Consider the following 18749-nt stretch of genomic DNA (forward strand, 5'->3'; position numbering starts at 1 on the left):
GACCCAGCCGGGTCAGCCGGCACTCGGTGAGCAGAGACTCCTGGCCCGTGCAGCTCACGCCTTCCAGCCACATGTCGCCGGCCCCATGGCCAAACTGAGCAAGCCCCGGGGCTGACAATGCCACGCCGCAGCCCATCTGCTTGCACACCACCCCGGCCTCTGGCAGGCCCCAGCCGGCGTCACACACAGCGCCCCAGGTGTTGTTAATTAGCACCTCCACTCGCCCGGAGCAGGGGCTGGGGCCACTCGCCAGTCGCAGCTGCAGCTGGCCCTGAGCTGAAAAACACAAAGCACAGGGCATGAGAGGCTGTTCCCTGACCCCAGGCGCCCTGATCCACGGCACCGCACGTGTCTCTGCACAGAGCAGAGAGGAGCCGTAACACCCTCACTATTTCTGTATCACCCCATCCGTGTGCACCTGTGCACGCACACACACACTGCACCCCCATATACACAACGCCACACAAGCAGACACACACACATCCCTCCACCTCCCTGTGCGCAGACACGCACATTGCCTCAAACGCACGCAAACAAACACTGCCGCCTGCACACACACATTGCCATACGTGCGTGCAAATATTCATCGACTGCCACGCGCACACACCCCTTCGCGCACACACACACCCACAGCCACAAGCAGGTGCAGATACAGTCCAACACAAACCCTGAAACACACACACACAGCACCAGGCCTACGCTGAGTCCCAGGGGCTAGCGCCCTCTGCAGAGCCCCCACCCCACTTCCAGTAGCAGACTGTGTGTTACCTGAGCACACAACGCTGGCATCTTCTCCATGGTCACAGTTATGGTCTCCCCAAGGCCTCGCCCTGCATTGGGAGAGGGCAGCTTCTGTCCCTGTGCACTGAACGTCATCCAGCCACATACGGTCAGATGCTTGTCCAAAGTGAGCCCCGTGTGGCGCTGATAACGCCGTCCCACAAGCCAGCTGCCTGCACACGACTTCAGCCTCGGAGAAGCCCCAGTTGTCATGACACACGCTTCCCCACTCCTGGTTGTGAAGCACCTCAACTCTCCCAGTGCAGCGATTTGGGCCATTCACCAGTCGGAGCGGAGCCACTTCTGAGATGGCTGAGCCTGCAAACACCCCAAGGGAATGAAAACTCAGGGAGGTTCCAGTGCATCTGATCGCTAGTGACACAGGGAACGTAGCGCCTTGGGGCACAGGACTGGCTGGAGAGGCAGACTCTGGAAACTGTGAGCAAGGAAACTGTCTGCTTTTGTGTGTTTCTACTGTGTTCAGAGAAACAGGGCTTTGTAAATAAACCAGACTGCACCAAAGAAACAACTAACTTGTATAAGCCATTTCTCCTCTTCTCCGAAACACCCGTCAAGGTCTCATTATTGGCTAATGCACCAAATGGGCAACACTCTTCATTTAGGAAGAGCAGAATGGGCACCTGGCAGGTGTGTGTGGGGGGTGGCGGCACCCTACATCCGAGACACCGGGACTTGCTTTACAGTCAGGGCTGCACACCGAAAGTGTACGGAACACTGTTCCCACTGAGACATCACAAAAGGGGGTACTGCTGGGGTCTGCTGCACCCACCAAATCAGCGACCAGGATGAACAGCTCTTTTATCACCTACTTCAATGTGTAGAAAGAATCTCTGCGATGCTCTGGGGAGGTCAGTCTATGGGAGCCTGCAGGGGGTCTCGAGCTGCCACCAGAAAACATCCCTGGAGTTTCTAAGAATGATCAGTGATGATTTTCTAACACAACAAGCATTGCCCCTGACTCAGGCTGGCCCTACGGGAGACGGACAGGTAAAGGAGCATTCATCATTGAATTAAAAATGGGAAAGTGCCACAGTGCAAGTGATCGTAAATTGATTACTTTCACTACATGCAAACACAAAACTGCCCTGGCATAGTGACGGGGTGTATCAAGCGTTTCCTGCCCCCTACTGGTGGCCCCACCACCTTGGCACACCGTGCCCTAACAGGGTGCCCTGCTGGAAGGGAAGAGCAGTGAGTTCAGACCTCCAGGGTGGCCTCAAGAGATCTCCCACAATCAGCTGCAGCCAGATAAAAAAGGGCTGGCTACTTCTAGTGGCCCATTCTGGTGAATCTGGGACAGGGAGGGCAGGTGGCCAGTTTCCCAAAGCTGAAAGATTTAAACCCAAAGTGTGAATGGTAACTGGGAAATGTTTAGGGGGCCCAATAACCCCACAATTCCACAATTACAGAAGACCGATTCATGCGTTAAAAAAACATCTTGGTTAAGAAGGGAAGTGAAGCAGCAACAAATAATAATAAATAATGATTAATAATAATTAAAACAATATCTAACAAACAGAAAAGTGAGGGAGGCTCAGAACAATGACTGTAAATTAGCAGTTAAGCAATGCAGAGAGTTGATAAGGGAACCTAAAGTATCGGTGTATATAATCTATGGCCAGTGCACTTCAGTAAGGTTATGCTGGGTGCAGGAGCTGGTGGGGGTTGTCATGTTAGTTTGGATCATTCAGAGCAACCACTGGGTCTCTGTGATCTCTGCATGGTGTGAACGGTGGGATCGAAGAAGAACCTCACAGATCACACCTTCGGAAAGGAGAAAGGGGGAAAGAAAACAGACCAGCAGGCCCTCCACCCCAGCCAGAGCAGCCAAATGCTGCACAGAGCTAGCAGCCGAGCAGGTGGAGAGAGGCCTAACTGCACAGAGGGCCCAGAGAGATGTGCTGGGATGAGTCCAGGCTGCTGCAGGGAGTGAGGAGTGGGACAGGCGAGGAAGGGATGCAGAAGCTAAAATGAGAGTAGGGCTGCCAGCATTGTATTTAAAAATACGGGCCAGACGTCAGATGTCCTCAGTCTTGACTTGAATCTCTGGGGGTAGACCCCTTTCCCCCCACCACATGCTTCCCAAGGTTCCCTCTGTTTGATTTCTGCTGCATTCAGGGAGACGGGACTTTGTACTTGCTTTGTAAATAAACAGGATTGCGTTGCAGAAACCCAACAATCTCAAAAATAATTGTAAATGGGGGATCATCCGAGAGGATGTTTCCGGTGTGGTCCCCCGGGGATTTAGTCTGGATCCAGTGCTATTCAATATCTTTATCAGTGATCTAGAAGAGCATATAAATTCATTGCTGGTAAAGTCTGCAGCTGACACAAAGATTAGTGGAGCAGTAAATAATGATGAGGACGGGTCATTTCTACCCAGCAAACTGGGTCACTTAGTAAGATGGACTCATTTGAACACCGTGTATTTAAGTACAGACCAATGTGAGGTCACACATTTAGGAACAAAGGCCCATCTCTTCAATGGTGTTTAGGTGCCTACCTCCCATTGACTGCATGGGGAGGTAGGTGCCTAAGTCCCATTCAGGATCTAGGCCAAAGAACGTAGGTGCTGTGTGCAGTAATAGGGACTGTAATGTGGAAAGCAGTGACTCTGCAAAGTACTTAGTGATCATGGCAGAAACCAACTGAACATGAGCTCTCTTCACAGTGCTGTAGCTAGGAGGGTGAATGCAATCCCGGGATGTATAAACTGGAGAATAATGCTGAGCAGGATCCGGGAAGTGGTATCACCTCGTTACACAGCATTAGTGAGACCATTACTGGCTATTGTACCCAGCTGTCATGTCCACGCCTCAAACAGGATGGTGACAAATTGGAAAGCGTTCAGAAAAGAGCATCGAATAGGATCTGAGTTCTGGAAAACCTGCATCACAAGGGAAAAGGTAGGAAGCTCTGTCTATTTAGTTTAATCAAGAGACAGTTAAGAGGTGACTTGATTATGCTTTATCACTACCTCACCAGGGATAAGATCTTGGATGCAGAGGGCTCTTGAATCCAGTGGGCAAAAACAGAAAAAGGTCCAGTGACTGAAGCGAGATAAATTCAGAAATATCAGGGCATTGATACCAGTGAGGTTAGTTAATCATTGGAACAATTTATCTAGGCACATGTGAAATCCTTTGTCACTTTAAGTCTATACAGCAAGATGGGACATCTTTCTTAAAAATCTGTGATAACGCAAACAGAAGTTACGGCCTTGACTCAAGAGAGACTCTCTTGCCATGTTTTGCCGATGGCCTGACTCGATGAAAACGCTCCCTTCTGGCCTTAAACTCTCTTCGTTTGAACAGGCTCCACACACAGCAACCACATGAGAATGGAACAGGATCTCTCCTCACCACTGATATGAAGCCACCTCTTGAGTAAGGCCAGGCAGCTGAGAAACAGGACAGGGAAATATGGCCCAGACGATTAGAACAGGAAGTGAGGAAGATGCCTGTGTCCAATCATAGCTGCCGGAGAACATTACAGGTTCAGGATTAATTAGCTAAGAGACAAATTGGCCACAACAACGGGGAGACCAGACCTACTCTTGACAAAGTGACCCCTCGTTTCTAGTCCATGTAGTTGGCTACTGGCTCAATTTGACACCACATCCAACCAGGAGGGGAGAGGGGAGTCTGCGGTCACACAGTGCCCCATTGTGTCATAGTGGGGCAGAGGATCATAGATTCATAGATTCCAAGGCCAGAAAGGACCCTTGCGATCATCTAGTCTGACCTCAAGCCTAGCACAGAGCAGAGAACTGCCCCCAAAATAATTCCTAGAGCAGATCTCTTACAAAAAATATCAATTCTTGACTCAAAAATTGTCAGTGATGGAGAATCCACCACATCCTGTGGTAAATTGTGGCAATGGCTAATTACCCTCACCATTAGAAATGCAGGCCTTATTTCCAGTCTGAATTTGTCTAGCTTCAACCTTCAGCCATTGGATCATGTTAGACCTTTCTCTGCTAAATTGAAGAGCCCCTTTTTAAATATTTGGTCCCCATGTTGATACTTATAGACTGTGATCAAGTCACCCCCTAACTGTGACTTTGTTAAGTTAATAGATTGAGTTAGTCTATCACTATAAGGCAGGTTTTCTTATCCTTTAGTCATTCTTGAGGCTCTTCTATGATCTTCTCTAATTTATCAAGATTCTCCCTGGATTGTGGAAACCGGAACTGAACACAGTATTCCTGCAGCGGTTGCAACAGTGACAAATACAGAGGTAAAATAGCCTTTAGTCCTGCACATGATTCCCCTGTTTAAACAGCCCAGGATTGCATCAGGTCTTTTGGCCACAAGTCTCATTGGGAGTCTCACTGGGTGTTCACGTCCAGCTGATTGTCCACCATGACCTGCAAATCTTTTTCTGAGTCGCTGCCTCCCAGGATAGAATCCCTCACCCTATGAGCATGATCTGCATTCTTTATTCCTAGATGTATACATTTCTATTTAGCCATATTAAAAGGCTAAAATGTTTGCTTGCACTTAGTTTACCAAGCAACCCAGATAGCTCTGAATCAGTGACCTGTCCTCTTCATTATTTACCCCTCCTCCAATTTTTTGTATCATCTGCAAACTTCATCATCTTGGATTTTATATTTTCTTCCAACTCACTGATAAAAATGTTTAATATCATGAGTCCAAGAACTGATCCCTGGCATGTGTGCCATCTTAATCTTATATTGTTCTAGTTTTTTTAAATGTTGTGCGGTACCTTACAGAAATCTAAGTGTATTTCATCCACACTATTACCTTTATCAATCAAACTGGTCATCTCGTCAAAAAAAGATATCATTTTAGATTGACAGGTTCTATTTGCCATAAACCCATGTTGATTTTCATTAATAACATTACCCTCCTTTAATTCTTTATTGATTGACTTCCGTATCAGCAGCTTGACTATTTTGCCTGGGACTGATGTCAGGCTGACAGGCCAGTAATGAGCCGGGTTCTCCCCTTTACCCTTTTTAAAAATTGGCACATTAGCTTTCTTCCAGTCTGCTGGAACTTTCCAAATGCGCCAAGATTTATGGAAAATCAACATTAACGGCTCAGAGTGCTTCTCAGCCAGATGTTTGAAAAACCTTGGATGCAAGTTACCTAGACCTACTGATTTTAAACTATCGAACTTTTGTAGCGTCTGTTTAACATCCTCCTGATATGTTAGTGGAATGGACAGAGTGTTATCACCACCATATGGTAAGACTATATGATCCGGTTCTCCCAAATGCAGAACAGAAATATTTATTGCACACTTCTGCTCTTTCTGCATTATTATTGATCTTTCTAAGATTTCCATCTAAGGATGGGCCGATATCATTGTCAGGATTCTTTTGTTCCTAATATATTTTAAAAGCATGCCCTTAACTCTGCTGACCAGAGATTTCTTCTTGCGTCCCTTTGCTTCCCTTATCAATTTTCTACAAACAAGAACAATCAAACAGGGATGAAGGTCTTTCACCACCGCACACACACCCTCCCTGCAGTAGAGGCCCACAACACAGTGATGGGGCGCTGGAGTCAGCACCGACTCAAGCAGGAGAGCATCCCCTACTGAGCTTCCAAACAGACTCTGTGCAGCATCAACAGTGCACTGGAGGGTAAGTTACCCGAGCACACAAAATGGCATTTTCTGCATGATTACAGTTATAGTCTCCCCAAGGCCTAGCCCTGCATTCAGAAAGGGCAGCTTCCACCCCTGTGTGGTTAACATCACCCAGCCAGATCCTTGTCCAAACCGAGCCCCATGTGGCGCTGAGGATGCCGTCCCACAGCCTGGCTGCCCGCGCACATCTCCAGCATCATGCAAGCCCCAGCTGTCAAGACACACGGTTCCCCACTGCTGGTTATGAAGCACGTCGACTCTCCCAGCACAGTGGTTAGGGCCGTTCACCAGTTGAAGTGCAGCCAAGCCTAGAATGACTGAGTCTGCAAACACCCTGAGGGAATAATAACTCAGAGAGACTCCTCTGCATCTGATCACTAGTGACGTGGGGGAACATAGTGCCTCCCCCTGATGGGTTTGAACAGCCTCCTCACAAAGCACTTGCCTGTCAAGGACTCACTTCCCACCACTGATGTGCAACCACCTCTGGGCAGCTGAGACAGGGCACAGAAACTCCAGGGCTGTGTAGAACAGGATGTGAGGAAGAGCCCTGTCTCCAGTCACAGCTGTGTGGGGGTGTTACAGATCCAGGCTAATTAGCCGAGATGGAAATCACCTGCAGTGACGGGGGTAGGAGCCCCACACTTCATAAAGGGACACAGGATTTCTGCTGCCCCTCAGCGGTTGCAGGCTCCATTAGACATAAAATCCCAGAAATGGGATCCACAGTGACCCAGCGTTGGGCTGTAGTGGAGCAGGAGGATCAGGGCGATCAGCAACGGTAGAGGGTCTCTTCCTGAGACCCACATACTGCTCCCTGCAGTGCAGGCCACAAATGCTGTTCTGACGCCCTGGGCTAAGCACTGACTGGGAGGGGACAGTGACCCTAGTGTCTCCTGCCCTACTGCCTGCAGATGCTGCACTGCCTGGGGTCAGCACGGACTGCGTGGGGAGAGCACCCCCTACTCAGGCCCCATCCCGCTCCCTGCAGCACAGGCATGTAGAACAGTATGAGGGAAACGGGGTCAGCACTGACACCACGGGGAGAGCGACATTTATTGTGGACCCCACCTGACTCCATGCAGTACAGCCCTTAGCACCGTGCTGGGGCATTGGGCTCAGCCCTGACTCAGACAGGAGAGCCAGAGCTGTGCTGAAAGCTTCCCAACCAGCTCCCTGCAGCACCCCCGGTGACGGGACAGAGGAGGGTTACCTGAGCACACAACACCAGCATCTTCTCCGTGGTGACAGTTATGGACTCCCCAAGGCCTAGCCCTGCATTCGCTGAGACCGGCTTCCGTCCCCGTGCAGTGAACATCATCCAGCCAGATACGGTCAGATCCTCGTCCAAATCGAGCCCCCCCTGGAGCCGATAACGCTGTGCCACAGCCCAGCTGCCTGCACACGACTCCAGCGTCAGTGATGTCCCAGTTGTCATGACACACGGTTCCCCACTGATCGCTGTGAAACACCTCGACTCTCCCGGCACAGCGACTCGAGCCGTTCACCAGTCGGACTGCAGTCTGCTCTAGAACGACTGAATCTACAAAGACCACAAGGGAATAAACTCTCAGGGAGGTTCCTGTGCATCTGATCATTAGTGACCCTGGAGAACATGATGCGTCCCACTGACGGGTCTGAACAGATTCTGCAACTGCTTGTCAGGGGTTTACTCCACACCACTGACATGCAGCCACCTCTGGAGTGGGACAGAGAAGCTGAGAGACCAGGCACAGAAACACATGGGCTGTGCGGGTGAGGAGGAACCTTGACTCCATTCGCAGCCGTGGGGGATGTTACAGGTTCAGGAGTAATTAGCTGACATGAAAATCAGCCACCATGATGAGGGTAGGACCCCCCACTCCAAAAAGGGACCCAGGATTTCTACTGCCCTGCACGGGTACATGCCCCACTCAACACCAAATCACACAAATGGAATCTAGGGTGACCCAGTGCCCCATTGTGCTGTAGTGGGGCAGGGAATCGGGGTGATCAGCGATGGGGGGGGTCTCTCACTGAGGCCCATGTACTGCTCCCGGCAGCACAGTGCTAAGTGCTATGCTGGGCGCTGGGGCAAGCCCTGCCTGCGAAGGGAGGGCATTATCCGTGAAACCACCACCCGGCCTCCTACAGCACAACAGCCGTCACCACCCTGGGACACTGGGGTCAGCACCAACTCCAAGGGGAAAGGGCCCCCTTCCCTGGACCCCAAACCGCCCCCTGCAGCACAGTCCATTCACCCCACACGGAGCTATAGGGTGAGCACTGACTGCGAGGGCAGAGCAGCCTCTCACGAGCCCGCACGCTGCCCACACAGCACAGGCCCCAGGCACAGTGCTCCGACCCTGGGATCTGCACTGACTGCCCCCACTCAGCCCTACCCCTCTCCCTGCAGCACCCACACACACATGATGGAGGAGGGATACCTGAGCACACAACACCGGCATCTTCTCCGTGGTTACAGTTATTGTTTCCCCAGGGCCTAGCCCTGCATTCGGTGAGGCTGGCTTCTGTCCCTCTGCACTCAACATCATCCAGCCAGATAAGCTCAGATCCTCGTCCGAAAAGAGCCGCCCCTGGGGCCGATGATGCTGTCCCACAGCCCAGCTGCCTGCACACGACTCCAGCATCAATTAAGTCCCAGTTGTCATCACACACGGTTCCCCACTGCCCGTTGTAAAGCACCTCAACTCTCCCAGCGCAGCGACTCGGGCCGTTCACCAGTCGGACTGTAGTTTGCTCTGGAACGAATGAGTCTGAAAACACCCCAAATAAATATACTCTCAGGGAGGTTCCTGTACATCTGATCATTAGAGACCCTGGAGAACATGGTGCGTCCCACTGATGAGACTAAAAAGCCTCTTCAACTGCCTGTCAGGGGTTCACTCCCCACCACTGACATGCAGCCACCTCTGGAGAGACGGGGCACAGAAACACGTGGGCTGTGTAGGAGAGGAAGTGAGGAAGAACTCTGCCTCCAGGCACAGCATTTCAGGGGTAATCAGCTGAGATGGAAATCACCCGGCATGATGGGAGTTCATGCCCACACTTCATAACGGGACCTCACATTTCTACTGCCTCTGAGCAGCTGCAGGCCCCACTCGACACCAAATCCCACAGATGGGAGCTACGGCAACCCAGAGCAACATTTTGCTGTAGTGGCACTGGGTATTAAAGCGATCAGCGCTGGCAGAGGGTCTCTCGCTGAGGCCAACGTACTGCTCCCTGCATTGTCGCCATAAATGCTCTGCTACGGAGCTGGGGTCAGCACGGACTGCATGCGGAGAGCGCTGCCTACTCAGGCCCCATCCCGCTCCCTGCAGCACAGGCATGTAGAACTGTAGGGGGGAAACAGGGTCAGCACTGACACCACGGGGAGAGCGACACTTATTGTGGCCCCCACCCGGCTCCCTGCGGTACAGGCCCTTAGCACCGTGCTGGGGCATTGGGCTCAGCCCTGACTCAGACAGGAGAGCTGGAGCTGTGCTGAAAGCTTCCCAACCCGCTCCCTGCAGCACCCCCGGTGACGGGATGGAGGAGGGTTACCTGAGCAGTTGACACCGGCATCTTCTCTGTGGGTGCAGTTACTGTCTCCCCAAGGCCTCGCCCTGCAGTCGGAGAGGGCAGCTTCTGTCCCGGTGCAGTTAACCTCATCCAGCCAGATACGGTCAGATCCTTGCCCAAAATGAGCCCAGCCTGGGGCGGATAAAGCCGTCCCACAGCCCAGCTGCTGGCACACCACTCCGGCATCCCGTAGATCCCAGCCAACATCACACACGGTTCCCCACTGCTGGTTGTGAAGCACCTCGACTCTGCCAGCGCAGCGACTCGAGCCGTTCACTAATCGGAGCTGAGCCGCTTCTGAGATGCCTAAGTCCGCAAACACCCCAAGTCAATAAAGACTCAGAGAGGTTCCTGTGCATCTGATCCTTAGCTCTGAGGAACATGGCGCGTCCCACTGATGGGTCTGAACAGCCTCTGCATCTGCCTGTCAGGGGTTTATTCCCTGCCACTGACATGCAGCCACCTCTGGAGTGGGACAGGGAAGCTCAGAGACCTGGCACAGAAACACATGGGCTACGTAGAAAAAGACGAACCCCGACTCCATTCACAGCCATGGGGGATGATATAGGTTCAGGGATAATTAGCTGAGATGGAAATAATCCAGAATGTTGTGGGTAGGACCCCCCCTCCAAACACTTCATAAAGGGACCCAGGGTTTCTATAGCCCCGAGCAGCTGCAGGCCGCACTCGACACCAAATCTCACAAATGGGATCTAGGGTGATCCAGCACCCCATTGTGCCGTAGTGGGGCAGGGGGATCGGAGCTATCAGGGATGGGAGGGTCTCACTGAGGCCCATGTACTGCTCCCTGTAGAACAGTTCTAAGCGCTGTGCTGCGTCACTGGGGTCAGCACTGACTGTGGGGGCAGAGCAACCCCTAATGAGGCCCTACCCCACTCCTCCGAGCACACACGGTAAGAGATTAATATTACCTGAGCACACAACACCGGCATCTTCTCCGTGGTTACAGTTATTGCTTCCCCAAGGCCTAGCCCTGCATTCGGTGAGGCCGGCTTCTGTCCCTCTGCACTCAACATCATCCATCCAGATACGGCCAGATCCTTGTCCAAAACGAGCCCCCCCTGGGGCCGATGAGGCCCTCCCACAGCCCAGCTGTCTGCACACAACTCCAGCATCAGTGATATCCCAGTTGTCATCACACACGGTTCCCCACTGATCGTTGTGAAGCACCTCGACTCTCCCGGAACAGCGACCCGGGCCGTTCACCAGTCGGACTGTAATTTGCTCTGGAACAGCTGAATCTGCAAACACCCCAAGGGAATAAACTCTCAGGGAGGTTCCTGTGCATCTGAGCATTAGCTCTGAGGAATATAGCGCCTCCCACTGTCAAGTCTGAACGGCCACTGCAACTGCCTGTCAGGGGTTCACTCCCCACCACTGACATGCAGTCACCTCTGGAGTGGGACAGAGAAGCTGAGAGACCAGGCACAGAAACACATGGGCTGTGTGGGTGAGGAGGAACCCCGACTCCATTCACAGCCGTGGGGGATGTTACAGGTTCAGGGGTAACTAGCTGAGATGGAAATCACCCAGAATGGCAGGGGTAGGGACCCCCCCACTACATAAAGGGACCCAGAGTTTCTACTGACGTGTGAGGCTGCAGTCCCCACTCGACACCAAATCTCACAAATGGGATCTAGGGTGACCCAGCGCCTCATTGTGCCGTAGTGGGGCAGGGAATCGGGGTGATCAGCGATGGGGGGGTCTCTCACTGAGGCCCATGTACTGCTCCCGGCAGCACAGTCCTAAGTGCTATGCCGGGCGCTGTGCAAGCACTGCCTGTGAAGGGAGGGCATTATCCGTGAAACCACCACCCGGCCTCCTACAGCACAACAGCCGTCACCACCCTGGGACACTGGGTCAGCACCAACTCCAAGGGGAAAGGGCCCCCTTCCCTGGTCCCCAAACCACCCCCTGCAGCACAGTCCCTTCACCCCACACGGAGCTATAGGGTGAGCACTGACTGCGAGGGCAGAGCAGCCTCTCACGAGCCTGCACGCTGCCCCCACAGCACAGGCCCCAGGCACAGTGCTCCGACCCTGGGATCTGCACTGACTGCCCCACTCAGCCCTACCCCTCTCCCTGCAGTACCCACAGAGATGGATGAGGGTTACCTGAGCACACAACACCGGCATCTTCTCCGTGGTGACAGTTATGGACTCCCCAAGCCTTAGCTCTACATTCGGTGAGGCCGGCTTCTCTCCCTGTGCAGTGAACGTCATCCAGCCAGATACGGTCAGATCCTCGTCCGAAACGAGCCCCCCCTGGGGCCAATGAGGCCCTCTCACAACCCAGCTGCCTGCACACGACTCCAGCATCTACTAAGTCCCAGTTGTCATCACACACGGTTCCCCACTGATCGTTGTGAAACACCTCGACTCTCCCAGCACAGCGACTCGGGCCGTTCACCAGTCGGACTGTAGTTCGCTCTGGAACGACTGAGTCTGAAAACACCGCAAATAAATAAACTCTCAGGGAGGTTCCTGTACATCTGATCATTAGAGACCCTGGAGAACATGGTGCGTCCCACTGATGAGACTGAACAGCCTCTGCAACTGCCTGTCAGGGGTTCACTCCCCACCACTGACATGCAGCCACCTCTGGAGAGACGGGGCACAGAAACATGTGGGCTGTGTAGGAGAGGAAGTGAGGAAGAGCTCTGCCTCCAGGCACAGCATTTCAGGGGTAATCAGCTGAGATGGAAATGACCCGGCATGATGGGAGTTCATGCCCACACTTCATAACGGGACCTCACATTTCTACTGCCTCTGAGCAGCTGCAGGCCCCACTTGACACCAAATCCCACAGATGGGAGCTACAGCAACCCAGAGCCGCATTGTGCTGTAGTGGGACGGGGTATCAGAGCGATCAGCGCTGGCAGAGGGTCTCTCGCTGAGGCCCACGTACTGCTCCCTGCAATGCAGCCATAAGTGCTGTGCTGGGGAGCTGGGGTCAGCATGGACTGCGTGGGGAGAGCGCCCCCTTCTCAGGCCCCATCCCGCTCCCTGCAGCACAGGCATGTAGAACTGTATGGAGGAAACAGGGTCAGCACTGACACCACGGGGAGAGCGACACTTATTGTGGCCTCCACCCGGCTCCCTGCGGTACAGGCCCTTAGCACCGTGCTGGGGCATTGGGCTCAGCCCTGACTCAGACAGGAGAGCCGGAGCTGTGCTGAAAGCTTCCCAACCCGCTCCCTGCAGCACCCCCGGTGACGGGACGGAGGAGGGTTACCTGAGCAGTTGACACCGGCATCTTCTCCATGGGTGCAGTTACTGTCTCCCCAAGGCCTCGCCCTGCAGTCGGAGAGGGCAGCTTCTGTCCCGGTGCAGTTAACCTCATCCAGCCAGATACGGTCAGATCCTTGCCCAAAGTGAGCCCAGCCTGGGGCGGATAACGCCGTCCCGCAGCCCAGCTGCTGGCACACCACTCCCGCATCCCGTAGGTCCCAGCCAACATCACACACGGTTCCCCACTTTTCATTGTGAAGCACCTCGACTCTGCCAGCGCAGCGACTCGAGCCGTTCACCAGTCGTAGCTGAGCCGCTTCTGAGACGCCTGAGTCTGCAAGCACACAAGTCAATAAACACCCAAGTCAATAAAGATTCAGCGAGATTTCTGAGCATATGATCATTAGTGACCCTGGAGAACATGATGCATCCCACTGACGGGTCTGAACAGCCGCTGTAACAGCCTGTCAAGAGTTCACTCCCCACCACTGATATGCAGCCACTTCTGGAGTGGGACAGAGAAGCTGAGAGACCAGGCACAGAAACACATGGGCTGTGTGGGAGAGGACCAACCACGACTCCATTCACAGCCGTGGGGGATGTTACAGGTTTAGGGGTAATTAGCTGAGATGGAACTCAGACAGAATGGTGGGGGTAGGACCCCTCCTCCACTACATAAAGAGACCCAGGATTTCTACTGCCGTGAGCGGCTGCAGGCCCCACTCGACACCAAATCACACAAATGGGAGCTATGGCCCCCCAGCGCCCCATTGTGCCGTAGTGGGGCAGGGAATCGGGGTGATCAGCGATGGGGGGGTCTCTCACTGAGGCCCATGTACTGCTCCCGGCAGCACAGTCCTAAGTGCTGTGCCGGGCGCTGGGGCAAGCACTGCCTGTGAAGGGAGGGCATTATCCGTGAAACCACCACCCGGCCTCCTACAGCACAACAGCCGTCACCACCCTGGGACACTGGGGTCAGCACCAACTCCAAGGGGAAAGGGCCCCCTTCCCTGGTCCCCAAACCGCCCCCTGCAGCACAGTCCCTTCACCCCACACGGAGCTATAGGGTGAGCACTGACTGCGAGGGCAGAGCAGCCTCTCACGAGCCCGCACGCTGCCCCCACAGCACAGGCCCCAGGCACAGTGCTCCGACCCTGGGATCTGCACTGACTGCCCCACTCAGCCCTACCCCTCTCCCTGCAGCACCCACACACACATGACGTAGGAGGGTTACCTGAGCACACAACACCGGCATCTTCTCCGTGGTGACAGTTATTGTTTCCCCAAGCCTTAGCTCTGCATTCGGTGAGGGCAGCTTCTGTCCCTGTGCAGTGAACGTCATCCAGCCAGATAAGGCCAGATCCCGGTCCAAACCGAGCCGCCCCTGGGGCCGATGAGGCCCTCCCACAGCCCAGCTGCCTGCACACGACTCCAGCATCAGTGATATCCCAAATGTCATCACACACGGTTCCCCACTGATCGTTGTGAAGCACCTCGACTCTCCCAATGCAGCGACTCGGGCCGTTCACCAGTCGGACTGTAGTTTGCTCTGGAACAGCTGAAACTGCAAACACCCCAAGGGAATAAACTCTCAGGGAGGTTCCTGTACATCTGATCATTAGAGACCCTGGAGAACATGGTGTGTCCCACTAACGAGACTGAATGGTCTCTGCAACTGCCTGTCAGAGGTTCACTCCCCACCATTGACATGCAGCCACCTCTGGAGAGACGGGGCACAGAAACACGTGGGCTGTGTAGGAGACGAAGTGAGGAAGAACTCTGCCTCCAGGCACAGCATTTCAGGGGTAATCAGCTGAGATGGAAATCACCCGGCATGATGGGAGTTCATGACCACACTTCATAACGGGACCTCACATTTCTACTGCCTCTGAGCAGCTGCAGGCCCCACTTGACACCAAATCCCACAGATGGGAGCTACGGCAACCCAGCGCCCCATTGTACTGTAGTGGCACTGGGTATCAGAGCGATCAGCGCCGGCAGAGGCTCTCTCGCTGAGGCCCACGTACTGCTCCCTGCAATGCAGCCATAAGTGCTGTGCTGGGGCGCTGGGGTCAGCACCGACTGCGTGGGGAGAGTGTCCCCTACTCAGGCCCCATCCCGCTCCCTGCAGCACAGGCATGTAGAACTGTAGGGGGGAAACAGGGTCAGCACTGACACCACGGGGAGAGCGACACTTATTGTGGCCCCCACCCGGCTCCCTGCGGTACAGGCCCTTAGCACCGTGCTGGGGCATTGGGCTCAGCCGTGACTCAGACAGGAGAGCCGGAGCTGTGCTGAAAGCTTCCCAACCCGCTCCCTGCAGCACCCCTGGTGACGGGATGGAGGAGGGTTACCTGAGCAGTTGACACCGGCATCTTCTCTGTGGGTGCAGTTACTGTCTCCCCAAGGCCTCGCCCTGCAGTCAGAGAGGGCAGCTTCTGTCCCGGTGCAGTTAACCTCATCCAGCCAGATTCGGTCAGATCCTTGCCCAAAGTGAGCCCGGCCTGGGGCGGATAACACTGTCCCGCAGCCCAGCTGCTGGCACACCACTCCGGCATCCCGTAGGTCCCAGCCAACATCACACACGGTTCCCCACTGCTGGTTGTGGAGCACCTCGACTCTGCCAGCGCAGCGACTCGAGCCGTTCACTAATCGGAGCTGAGCCGCTTCTGAGATGTGAACACCCCAAGTCAATAAAGACTCAGAGAGGTTCCTGTGCATCTGATCCTTAGCTCTGAGGAACATAGCGCCTCCCACTGTCAAGTCTGAACAGCCTCCGCAACTGCCTGTCAGGGGTTTACTCGCCACCATGGACATGCAGTCACCTCTGGAGTGGGACAGGGAAGCTGAGAGACCAGGCACAGAAACAAATGTCCTGTGTAGGAAAGGACGAATCCCACCTCTGTTCACAGCCGTGGGGGATGTTACAGGTTCAGGGGTAATTAGCTGAGATGGAAATAATCCAGCATGATGTGAGTAGGACCCCCCACTTCATAAAGGGACCCAGGATGTCTACTACCCTGAGCAGCTGTAGGCCCCACTCGACACCAAATCCCACAAATGGGAGCTACGGCCCCCCAGCGCCCCATTGTGCCGTAGTGGGGCAGGGAATCGGGGTGATCAGCGATGGGGGGGTCTCTCACTGAGGCCCATGTACTGCTCCCGGCAGTACAGTCCTAAGTGCTATGCTGGGCGCTGGGCAAGCCCTGCCTGCGAAGGGAGGGCATTATCCGTGAAACCACCACCCGGCCTCCTACAGCACAACAGCCGTCACCACCCTGGGACACTGGGGCAGCACCAACTCCAAGGGGAAAGGGCCCCCTTCCCTGGTCCCCAAACCACCCCCTGCAGCAAAGTCCCTTCACCCCACACGGAGCTATAGGGTGAGCACTGACTGCGAGGGCAGAGCAGCCTCTCACGAGCCCGCACGCTGCCCCCACAGCACAGGCCACAGGCACAGTGCTCCGACCCTGGGATCTGCACTGACTGCCCCACTCAGCCCTACCCCTCTCCCTGCAGCACCCACACACACATGACGTAGGAGGGTTACCTGAGCACACAACACCAGCATCTTCTCCGTGGTGACAGTTATTGTTTCCCCAGGGCCTAGCTCTGCATTCGGTGAGGCTGGTTTCTGTCCCTGTGCAGTGAACGTCATCTAGCCAGATACGGCCAGATCCTCGTCCAAACCGAGCTCCTCCTGGGGCCGATGAGGCCCTCCCACAGCCCAGCTGCCTGCACACGACTCCAGCATCAATTAAGTCCCAGTTGTCATCACACACGGTTCCCCACTGATCATTGTGAAGTACCTCAACTCTCCCAGAACAGCGACTCGGGCTGTTCACTAATCGGATCTGAGCCACTTCTGAGATGCCTGAGTCTACAAACACATAAAGGAAGAAACATTCAGGGAGGTTCCTGTGCATCTGACCTCCTAGTGTCGATGGGGAAAGTAGCGCCTCTTGCTGTCAGGTCTGAACAGATTCCTCACACGGCGACTCCCTGGCCAGGCCTCCCCACCACTGACCAGCCTAATCACTTGGGCAATGCTGAAGTTCATCCACTCCCCTTCCCACCACTTGTCAACTCTTTAGGCGTCAGCCTGGACTGCAGTCTGTCATGCTGCTCCCACTACACCATTCAGTGAAAACGATCCCCTCTGGCACTGCCTTGACACAGGAGCTGGCAGGAGCCTCCCGGGGAGCAGAGGTAAATGATTGGCAATCCTCACTCTTGGCATTTGGTATTCACTCCAGCAGGATATTGTGCAGATATCTCAGTGATTCGGAGCTGAACACAGCCACCCGTATCATTAGTGGCTGCCTTAGCCTGACATTAACATCTAATTTACATGTTGGCTCCCAAAGCTCCCTGAAAACTGCACCCAGATTCCATCACCCTTAAATCCACCTGGAGCACAATGACGGCTGGAAATGACCCGCTGCTCACAAGGCTGACGATGGTTCTACCCTACGCAGAGACAATTTCCTCCAATAAAGATCTGCCCACGTTTGAAGCAAACACCTGCCCCTGTGGTTCCTACTGAGTTCCCACGACTGTCTTTGCAACATCGTTTTGTGGCAGCCATTGCTGCCTGTGTGCCAAGTGCTGCCAACCCAGTGCCAGTCATGGATGACTGATGGCATAGGAGGGCTGGCAGCTGGGTCCTCACAGAGTGGCAGCAACTCTGAGACCGGTCTGCTGCCACATTTCACAAGCCCTGACTTACATCCACCTATTTGCAACCTGGGCTGCCAATCCTGGCCTGGGCATATCAGGTCGCTGACGGGCCTGGCCAGAAATTTTGGTTTAGCCGAATCTTGTCGGTGTGCCTGTGGGTCAGCAATACAGACGGTCACACACGTGGTAGAGCAGAAACCGGTTAGAAGGTTGGACCTGAGGATGCACAGTCAGATGGCTACACAATCCAGATGTAAGCAGGGCTTGAATGAGCTCTCCTCTGACAGCCAGTGATGAGCTGGGGAGGACCAGACTGTATTTACCTGAACACACCCGCTCTGCGTAGGTCTGAGCGGACAGAGCTGAGTTACCCAAGTTTTGCCTGGTGTGGGATTGCCAATCACTTCAGTACTGAACGTGGGGGAAATGAAACGTTGTTCTCTTTATTATCTGAATAAAGAGCAGCAGGACTGTGCTTAGCCTGCCCGGGCTGAGGGGTCACCCCCCACTGAATTGAACTTGCTAAGCAGGGGGCTCGGATGTCAGATCCCCTATAAAGAGAAAGAGGAGGTGGGGACAGGTGTTCTTGCCTGGCAGGTGGGGGCTCTGCTTAAGAGTCGTAGGCCTGATTTAACCTGCCTCTCCCCACTGTTCAAAGACAGAGTTAATTAAGGCTCTATTAGGCGTCTATTTGTTGTAAGTGATCACCAGAGCTAAGATCATCTATTGCGGATGGTGTTTCTACCCAGCACGCTTCAGCAGTGAGGTTCCCCCCGCTACAAGACGAAAATCACTGAGAGCTGGGTGGGACCTCAAGAGACCGACCTGCAG

At 54.2% G+C, this 18749-nt stretch overlaps 1 protein-coding gene across 1 annotated transcript; it reads right to left on the bottom strand.

Moving 5' to 3' along the window:
• Window positions 1-4: 4 nt before the first annotated feature.
• LOC137149692 (deleted in malignant brain tumors 1 protein-like) lies at window positions 5-17192 on the bottom strand (the record flags this gene model as incomplete). The annotated part of the gene is made up of 12 exons (XM_067543238.1): window positions 16789-17192; window positions 15593-15907; window positions 14473-14802; window positions 13243-13572; window positions 12123-12452; window positions 10920-11249; window positions 9970-10293; window positions 8850-9179; window positions 7637-7966; window positions 5136-5247; window positions 769-1292; window positions 5-276 (listed from the first exon to the last, which is right to left on the bottom strand). Coding segments are annotated over exons 1-12 (3903 nt in total), but the record flags the coding sequence as incomplete, so codon positions are not given.
• Between the last annotated feature and the right edge of the window lie 1557 nt (window positions 17193-18749).

This window comes from Emydura macquarii, unplaced genomic scaffold (genome assembly GCF_026122565.2).
Source record: "Emydura macquarii macquarii isolate MOO-44397 ecotype Brisbane River unplaced genomic scaffold, CSIRO-AGI_Emac_v2 contig_809, whole genome shotgun sequence".
Taxonomy (NCBI): domain Eukaryota; kingdom Metazoa; phylum Chordata; order Testudines; family Chelidae; genus Emydura; species Emydura macquarii.